Source organism: Halyomorpha halys, unplaced genomic scaffold (assembly GCF_000696795.3).
Source record: "Halyomorpha halys isolate HHAL.00 unplaced genomic scaffold, Hhal_1.1 Scaffold1338.1, whole genome shotgun sequence".
NCBI classification, from domain to species: Eukaryota; Metazoa; Arthropoda; class Insecta; order Hemiptera; family Pentatomidae; genus Halyomorpha; species Halyomorpha halys.
In genome coordinates, this window is record NW_027106577.1 from 55,552 (window position 1) to 66,211 (window position 10,660).

At 35.1% G+C, this 10,660-nt stretch overlaps 1 protein-coding gene across 2 annotated transcripts in view; it reads left to right on the forward strand.

Annotated features, from left to right (window-relative positions):
* The window catches only part of LOC106689344 (histone acetyltransferase type B catalytic subunit-like), a gene marked incomplete at its 3' end in the record, with an annotated part of 75,458 nt that overhangs the window by 40,545 nt on the left and 24,253 nt on the right, over nt 1-10,660 (forward strand). For both annotated transcript variants that reach the window (XM_067044957.1, XM_067044956.1), the window contains 1 exon segment: nt 9,097-9,226. In XM_067044957.1, coding sequence (XP_066901058.1) covers nt 9,097-9,226 — 130 coding nt within the window.

Sequence of the window (10,660 nt, forward strand, 5' to 3'; positions counted from 1 at the left end):
GTTATTATTTAATTTTGTCACCACCTCTTCTCCAAATACTAGCTCTCCCGAGAATGTACATCCAAGATATTTGATGGTGTCCTCGGCATAAAATAAATTACTGTAAACTTAATGATCTTTTACTGAAAGAGTTTCTTGGAATTAAACTGAATTTGATGAATGACACAATTCTTCCTTTTAACTGCATTAAAAAAGCAATATTATTAACGGATAATAATTTTTTTTAAAAGATATAAAGACACAAATTTATAATATACTTATTGAAAATTTTTATCCGAAAAAATTAATAAATAAGTTATGGGATGGTATTATTAACAATCCCACAGCTAATAATAATGTTAGTTATATAGAGAAAAATATTGATAATAATAGAATAGAAAATAACAATATTGATAACAGCAAAATTGTGAGTAAATTAAAAAAAAAAAAAAAAAAAACCTAATCAAAGCACAATCACGGATTTTTATAAAAATTAAAATATACAAAATGATAAAACAAACAATGATAGCTTACAGTATATAATGGCAAAAGAAATAGATAGAGTTAATAATTACCATTACTTTAAATTAAACTATATTCTGGGATTAACAGATAAAATCAAAATGAAATTTATAGGATATCAACATATTCTACAACAATCAAAATTATTCATCAAAGAAGAGTATAAATTGGTTAGTGTTGCTCAACACATAATTGAGCATAATTGTAAAAGTGTTATTAAGGATAATTGAAAAACACGCCCTGAGATTAAGCACACATGTACACTACTAATGTTTGTAATTATTATTGTATACTTTTATGGGCCTATTTGATGTTAGATTAAAAATATCGTCTGATTAGACTAAAATAAGTATGCTGTGTAACTAGCAACCCAATGAAGTTGGGCAGCACAACTTTATATTTTAATAAAGTTTTTCCTTCTACCTCATCTTTTCATTTAACCTTTTCATCTTCAAAACTATATTTTAGATCTGAGAATGAGTAAAAACTATTAATTTTACTTTTATTTACTTGAAATAATTTTTGAATATTGCAGTATAATCTCTTTCTTTAAAACAAAACAAACTTCTAACAAAATACAAAATAAATAATATAATTAAATTTATTTACTGACTAATTACAAAATGTTTATGTTTTAATTATTATACATGGCGTTAACACTGGTAAACATCTGAGTCAGATTGCCAGTGCAAATATGCGTGCTGGTACGATATGGTCAGTCCCACTTATTATATGAGTTGAATTCATTATAAGTTTGGCAATTCGGCAATGGTCAGTGCCAACTGTTTGACTCTAAAACCTGGTGTGCATCTTGGACGTATCCTTATGTCTTACTACTGAAAAGCTACTGGGCTGATCGGATTGAAAAAATCACCAATGTAATATAGTTTTAAAACTAAATTTTCTATGAAAACATCTCTTTTATTAGCTGCTTGCAAAACTACCTTCAATGTTTTGAAAGAATACTAATTGTTTTTGTTTTCAAATTAAAAATTGTCTAGTTTACTGTGCTGTAACTTAAAATTATCAGATTTTAATAGTTTTTTAATTATTGCTATTAAACAGAAAACATTTCTATGGCTTAGAGTATTTCTGGACCTGTGATTTTGAGACCCTTACTAATACTGATATGATCCGATGATAACTAATCTGGTATATAACTGACTCATTTTGGATATTTGTAAAATAAAGTGTTGGTTTTTTTAAATATAAGTTCCAATAAATAAATTTGTAAATCTCCAACTCCCAATTCTAACTGTATTAATCAAAACCAAGTTTAACTGTATCAATGTTTAATAAATTCTAATATATTTAAAAAAATTTAGTAGTGAATAAAGTATAAGCATTAGAATTTGATGTATTCCTGATAAACTAAAAAATACTATCAGTTCAAGCAAATTTTGTGCGGTGCGGTAAGGGAAACTTTAGAAAAAAAAAAAACCTGGAAAAGTTTGGGAATTTCTTCAAGCTATTTTTCTTGATTTTGAGCCATTTCAGATACTGTTCCTTCTTATTCTTCTTCTTCTTCCTCCAACTCCTGTGTGACATCAAGCGTGGAGTCCTGTCCCTGGCTAGTCTTCTTATTTCCGGGATGGTGCGTCCTCTTGCTGCCCCTAGTTTTCCAATGTACTCAAGAGTACATGCACCTGGGTCTGCCATGAGGCCGTCTTCCTTCTGGCCTTGCTTCCAAATACCACCTGGCTTTCCTAGTATTGTCCATTCTACAGACGTGTCCATACCACTTCTGTTGCCGCTCTTGCATTGTGTCTCGCTCTGATTCACATCCAGATCCTCCCAAACCCTTTTATTTCTGACACAGTCTCTCCTGGTCTTACCAACTATTCTTCGGAGAAATCTCATTTCTGCTGACATTTTCCTTCCTACGTGCTTGTCGAGGGCTGTCCAGCTTTCTGATCCATACAGGGGACTGGGAGGAACACGGATTTAAATATCCGTATTTTGGTATCTCTGCTTACTACTTGCTTGCCTATAAGAGTTTTAGAAATCTGATGGTACACTCCATTGGCCTTTTTTTCATTTGATTTGGAACCTCCAGGTCTATTTTACCATATTTACTTATTATAGTCTCTAGATACGTATAAGTATTCATAAGTTCTAGGGGTTCACCTTTACAAAAAACCCTAGACTCTCTGTTTTCTCTTCCGACACACATAATTTTGCTTTTGTTAGGGTTTATTTGCAAACCTCTTATCTTCAGTTCCTCATTCCATTCATTCAAGGATGTCTGAAGATCCTCTTCAGAGTCAGCTATCAGTACAATATCTGAATATATCATCGCTATAGCCAGTACTGGAGTTAGGTTCCAAAAACCTACTAGTGCTCTTCGGCATCTCCTTTTACAAACCTTCCATATCTCACCCATCAGGAGGACTAACAGTAGTGGGCTTAGGCAGTCTCCCTGCTTTACTCCCTTATAAAAGTAGAAAGGCCGCAATGTCTTACCATTAAGTCTTACAATGCCCTTTGGATATTGGTAAACTGATTTGATTGCACTTACCAAATTTCCTGGCACTCTTCTTGTAATTAGTATGTCCCATATCTCCTGCCTCTAGACTGAGTCAAAAGCCACCCTCAGATCCAGGAATGCCAAGTAGACTGCCTTTCCCCAGTCCCACGCTTTTTCTATCATTCTCAAGGAAAAAATGTGGTCCTGGGTCTGTCTTCTATGCCTGAAAGCCGCTTGCTCTTCTTCAATGTCTTGTTCCACAATACCCCACAGTCACTGCTCTAATATCCTCATGTATATTTTGTACACTACTGAGGATAGGCATATTGGTCTATAATTACCACATTCGCTTTGATTGCTTTTCTTGTAAATTCGGTTTATGATGTTGTTTTCTCATTCTCATGGCAGCAACTTAAGATCCCAAATATTCTGGAACAGCATTTGAAGGCATTTAATCAATTCATTGCCACCATATTTTATAAATTCCGGAGCAATGCCATCTGGTCCTGGAGCTTTTCCTAGCTGGATTTTGTTGACTGCCAACTCCACCTCGTCTTCCCCGATCACATCGTCCATATCTTCAGGATAGGTGTCCTTTACTCTACTTCTGCAATCTCTGTAGTTATGGTAAAGATGTTCTTCCATACTAAATTTCCTCCGGAAGAACTGCCTCCAAACCTCCAGCACTCCCTTTTCTTCAGTTACCAACTTCCCATGTATGTCTTTAACATTCCTGACCGGTTTTGACCTCTTACCCTTCAAGGCTTTTGTAATATGCCAGAACTTCCTAATATTTTCTCTATAGTTTTGTTCAAGCTCTTGACCAAACTTCTCCCAAGTCCTCGTCTTAGCTAGTTTAATTATTCTTTTAGTTTCATTTCGGTTTCTGAAATATTCATCGCAATGAATAGATAATTTAGTTCTGTTATAAGTTCTGTTTTTGGCCAATACTATTTCGCCTCCCCACAGACACATCACTCCATGTGCATTCACATTATCGTTTCCAGTCCTAGCATTAGGATTTCCACTTATCATTATCATTCTGCCATTGTTCCTAACATCATCTACTTGGATACTGTTCCGAGGTTACAAAATATGATTTCTCACAGTTCTTTACTGTGGGAATTTCATACACCATATTAGATTATAGAATTTTTCTTTAAATTGAAAATATCATCTATCTGTACATAAAGCTTGTAGTTTGATGAATTGTGTTTTTGGAATATTTGTATGTGTTTTGAGTTCCTTCCTTTTGTTTTCAATGATAAATTTAATTTTTAGGGTGAGGATGGGACAATTTTGATGCGTCCAATGAAACAAGTTTGTTCTCTTGTGGAATTTGAATGCTAGTGATGTTTTCTTGTAATTCAAAGAAATCTTTTACTTTGTATTTGTTGGTGGAAACATACTTTAATATATCTGCTAGATATTTTGATAACTTGTATGTTGGGGAATTCCATAATAAAACTATTGGTCTAATTCGGTTTTCTTCATTTTTTTTTTTTATGTGAATATTAATTTGGGGATCTAATTTATCTTCACATTTACCTCTCATTTTATCCCGTTCATTCTCTTCTACACTATTTCGAATAATATATTCTATATCAGTGATAAGGAAACTACTGGTAAATTGTTCGGTTCCTAATTTGTACAATGCTTAGGTCTAAGGGACAAGAAGAGTTAATTAATATTGGAAAAAAAAATCTACTGTGATCAAATAGGATTTTATGAAGAAATATTGAAAATTAGCTGGTACTATGAACAACCTACGAAACTTACGAGCAGAAATTCAATCACATAAAATAAAAACAAGTAAAGAAAGGGAGTTTCTTTGCATATTGAGTTCGTGAGACAGCTTGCACGCCATTAGTCTCTGTCGCACGAACGCTGTAATCTCGTCGACGGTAGGGAAGTCGCTGCTTGCATGGGCAAGCTCAAAGTGCCGTCTGGTGACGGGGTCCAAGGCTCGGAGAGCTAGTGTGGACAGGATGACATCCGCTTCGTACTCTAAAGCCAGAGCCCGAAACGACTCGACCCCCTCACTTACCTCGGCCAAATATGAAGCGTACTTCGCGCGTTCACCGCCAGACGTAGGGCTTTTGTAGTTCAAGACCCTTTGCAGGCATCTTGCGAGAACGCGCGGATTATCATATTTGCGTACCAACGTGTTCCAAGCCAGCTGATAGGAGCTGACATCGAAAGGAAATCCCGCCAACAGCGACGCGGGCTCACCTAATAGGGCATTTTTTAAATAATGCATCTTGTTCACGGGAACCAATTGCGTGTTGTCATGAACAAGTGCGATGAACGTGTCCCGAAATCGCGTCCAGGAGGATAGCTCGCCGTCGAACTTCGGTATTTGAATGTTAGGCAGTTGGGACAGGTACGTCGGAGCGGCAAAGCCCGGTTTGGCCCCCTGAGCGGTGGAATCGCGATGAGTTTTGATCTTGCGGTACCGCACCTCGACTTGTCGGATATCATTCCGGACAAGGTCGTAACCGCTTTCCAAATTGGGTGGCATCGCTGAAGCTCCCTGGGACGCGTATACAAAATCCAACTCATCCAAAATTGACTTGAATTCGGCCCAAAGGGTCTTGCGCTCATAATCAACTTCGAAATTGATGAACGCGTCATCGTCCGCGGCGGTGACGAGTGCAAGAGAGTTTAATTTGAGGAGACCCCGCCTAACGCGTCCCAGCTTGCGCTCCAGTGACCGAACCCTATCGATGTCGGCATCCGACCGGTCATTTGAACCCATTTTAAATAACGATTAAACTATTCTCTATATAAGGAAAAATAAATAGATACGATTGAACGATTTAAATGAAAAAATAAGCAAAACGATTTTAACGGTGAAAATGAAAAAATGTATAAAACGATTTACGATCAACAATGATTCTTTTTTTTTTTTTTTTTTATGGGGTTAAAACAATTGTAATAGGCGAAGTGGAAATTAGTTATAAAGCATGTAATAGATAAATAAATATTGAATATAAATATATGAATTAAAGCAATCGAATTATATTTTTTTGTATCATATAAATCGGCAAGTTCAACAGAATATTCGAAGCTTGCAAAATTTAATAAGTAAATAATAAATAGCATACAATTATTGAATAACACACGATAAAATAACAGTTGATTTAATAAATATATAAAGATATAAAATATTGAAGCTTAGAAACAAGGAGACTATATTAATAAAACTCACACAGTAGTTGTACACAATAAATACACATTCATTCACACAAATACAAGCATGCAACACAAAGAATATAATATTATTTATAACTAACGAAATTTCAAATTAATAAATAGCTAAATACATATACATATATATATTCTTTTCTTTATCCCCGGCTGAAAGCTGTACATTTAATTTACAATACTGATGCGTGAATATTTAATTAGAGCAATGCGATCTATTATATATAGATATAGTGCAATAATAAATATGAATGACTCACCCAAGAAGTATTGACCAATACTTTCAATGCCCTTTAGTAGTGCCAAGTTTACATGCCGATGGGATTAAGCATCAATAACATGACTGGCCTCCTGCGTCTCTTTCTGATTATGAACACATGCATATATTTCTTTCTAGTTTAAAAGTGTTAATCCCTGGAGGGGCAATTATGGTTAGTGTGTTAGTCTAAATTAGCTTCATTATATAAGATGATTACAGAACATAGGACTAATGGAAATTATGTGCTTATCTACTGTGACGTCTTCTAGCCGCTTTCCGGTGCAGGTTCAGCGGTTGGCGAAATGATACATGGTCTTCTTCTGAAAGACATCTTTCTCTCTCCGTGGCTGACCAGCGTGTCCTGGACTCTGGCATGATGGTAGGGGCAGGCCAGGTCCTAGCTTGCATGCCACGATAGATAATTTGGGCAGTGGCAGCGTTTTCGGGGTCTTCTGGTGTCCGCGGCAAGGGGGCTTTAGAAAATGAGACCCCCTACCCCGATTTTATATAAATTCAAAATAACCGCAAAAATCGGATTACTTAAATCCGACAAGAGTAAAAGTACTAAAAAAGTATGAAATTTAAGTAATTTTACTCTTGGTCGGTCCCATCCCAGGAAGCCTACCCTATTAGGAGGGGCAAAAGAAAAAGAGAACTGAAATAAAATTACCTTCACCTATTGTCTTAGTGAGTGTTGAGACAGGAGGCCTTAGGAGAGAGTCTTGTGGTGGCAAGATTATTAATGTCTTCAGCGGCAATAGTCGATGTTAGCAAAGAGACTGTTTGAAATGGGTTTGCCACTGCCGAAATTATTATCAACATTTTTATTTCTCTAGTATATTTCTTTTAAATATATTTTTATTTATAATTCATTTAATGTTTCATTATTTTACATTTGTTTTAGTGGCAAACCCATTTGAAACCTTTCGCCATACGTTCAATGACTAATAATTGATAATTAAGAACTAGGTGTGTTTTTCGTATGTCTCAAAAAAACTGAATATTTCTGTTCATAATAATTGTGAATTTGTTGTTTTATGTCCAAGTTAAACCTTGTTGTTTAGATTAATAAAGAGTGTACCTAACGATTCATCTTTATCATTACAATAGGAATACGCAGTAAAGTCTCTTTAGAGGCTGTATTGAGTGCTGGACTACTGGGGATATTTGTAAGGCACTCAAATTCCGGGATTATTTGAAAGCCATTTGGGGAAATTAAGGTGTTTCATTTAACCTAAAAAGGAAGCATCCTAATCAGGCACAAATATTCCTTAATTGAGAAAGGAAAAGCCCTACTGGAGAAGTGCCTTATGGATGAACTGGTCGCGCTGGAGAATGATCCATTACGGTCCCGTTGGTGAAAGACAAGGCTTGATCATGTAGATTACCTGGACTGCTTGCTATGTTCGAAGTGCTAAGACATCCTTCCTAGGCTTGGACCTCAGGTACCCTTTCATAATGACTATCTATTGAGGAGTAGTCCTGAGTATCCTGTGGTACGTATCCCTGGGGTGGAGCCGAAACCTCACACAGTATCAGAAGAGGAAATTGGCTTTACTGAGGGGTCACAAAGACCTATAGAACGATGTTGCGCGGGGTGGTGTAGTTGCAGACTGGGGTGATACTCCTGGGCTTCATCCTCAAGGAGGAGGGTTAATATGAAGTGAGGAGGCAGGGACAGAAGCACTATCATAGGAACTCGAGATGATGGGTAAGTGCCCCGAACCTATGGATGAAGATTTTACAAGAGGAATCTATAGAAGAATGGAATGGACGGTGGATGGCAAGCTAAAAGGGTGCTATACTGAGGATGTTTTTGTCAGTCTAGCTGGGTTCTCACAGATTCTAAAAGTCGGTTCTAGAGAAAGCTACAGATTGAGGAACAACATTGACAAGGATAACTTCTATCTTAACTATCTTCATAAAAAGCATTTTGCATAAAAATTTTATGCAGAAATATTCTTCTCTATAAAGTACTTGGTTAAATGATATGAAGAAAGAACTAAAGTTTTTGATGCAAAAAAAGTATGTTTTGACAATTTTCTAAACTTTAACAGTCCTTAGCTTCGGAGTCAATAGTTATGCAATTAAACTTTATATTGGCCCTTTGCACCAAATATAACTTGTTCGTGACTGCAGCAGTGCTGTTCGAATCAGGTCATGGGGGTCAATTTTTATTTTCGTGGTGGTCTCACAAAATGAAAACCTGACTTCCATGTTGGTTAGAATAGAGTGGTACCCTGTATATAACCTCCCTTCTCCCTTCCCCTTATGTCAGAAATAACCAGGAAGGGGTATAAAAAAAAAAAAGTAATTCTTTATTTTTTTCCTATGTTTCTTGGACTATAAGATGATCTACAGGCATTGTAATGTCTATTTCTTCCTACCAATTATGTAATTAGATTTATGATGTGCCATTATCTAGCAACCCAAAATATTTGGTATCATATATTGTGTGTGTGTGTATATATATATATATATTAATGTTGAATTTTTTTACTACTTTATGGAGATAGTTCTTCCATCAAGGCCTTTATTATTTTAGTTATTTAATTATGAAAATATTAGTGGGTAGGAATGATTAGATAACTTTGTTTTTTATGAATTACTGAAAGGCTGCATTACTGATCCACATTTCATTTTATCGCTTATGTTGTTATAGGTCTCAGATTTGATGAGAAAGGTCAAAACCCATTATGAATTTGATATAATTGAAAACCTACAGGATTTTGAAATTCTTGTTAATACAGAAAAAGTTTCTCCATATGGCTCATTAATAGGTGAATTTCAAGGTAAGGGTTTTTAAATATTTGCTGAACTTTATATATGGGTCATTCTCACAAAAAGGGGCAGTTTTAAATTTGTGTCTTCAGAAATGTAAAAGTAATCCAAGAAATGTAATAAAGAAATGTAAATGTAAAAGTAATAAGTAAAGAACAAAAAACATATATATTTTTTTAAATAAATATGAGAAGAGAGGGGTACTTAGGGTTCTGACTTGTATTTCTCTGGATAGTTAATAAGTAGGTTTAGAAAAAAAAAATGTTAGATAATTTTCAAAAACAGATCCAATGAACATTAGTGTATTAACAAAAAAAAAATAGGTGTGGAAACATAATTTATTTTTCTGAACATTGAGAACAACTGAAAACCATTTATAACTTAATTAATTCTATGATTTACCTTCTGCTGTCCACCATTCTCTTAATTTCTACATTTCAAGTCAATGGTTATCATACTATCATTTTAAAGTTGAAAAATCAATGGAAATAAATCCTTTTCTTTTGGAAATGGGTACAGTTGTTCTTTGGTGCCTAAGAATGAAGGAAATAAAAAGTTCTGGTGTTAGGAAAGGGGGGGGGTTGAGTGGGTTGGGGACTCTAAAGGTTACTTTTTTCCCATTTTTTGTTGTCTCAGAAACTTTTCCTTATAGCAAAAAATTGTCATCATTATAATCATATCTTGTCTACTGCTCATGCTGTGTGAGGTGTCTTCCTATATAACCTAGACCAAGTTCCATGATTCTCAACCAGCTCTCTCTTATTTCAACCCAGACCTTTCTGAGTAAATCATTCTAGTTACCTTCTTAGTTGTGTTGTGTTCTTCCTCTGGACCTTCTACTATCAACTTCTTAAAACCTGTCCAGACCATGTTGTTTCTTCAACAACTTTTATTTTCTGATTTGACTCAGCTAGGTAGAGCTGAGAGGTCTATCATCTTCTATCTTGTTAGAAGGGATTTTCTGAAGGACCTCCACATTGATGGCAGAGTCAAATGAGGATATGAAATTGACTCTGATCTCCTCAAAATGAAAAAATCTGGGTATCCTGAACACGAAGGAAAGGAAAAATCAAAAGAGAGAGAAATACTTTATTTATCTATGCTGTCTAAATACATCAAGTTGGTATCTCACAGCATACTAATCAATCCGTAATCGGACATATATAAATTACACATACATGGTATAATCAGAAAAAATAGATACAATAATAAGATATAATAAACATTTTTTTTTCCCCCTACAGTTTCCTTTTACAATAAATTTCGGTCTGTACAACAAATACAAATGTTTCAATTCATTCCTATTTTTCTTTCTCATTTCTGCTCCTCCAATTTCACCATTTCACAATTTTTTAATTCACCCGATCAACAAATTCTCTCTCCGGAATTCACCCTCCTAGATCCTCTTCAGTGACCTGCTAAACAAATTCAATATTAGACGGTAA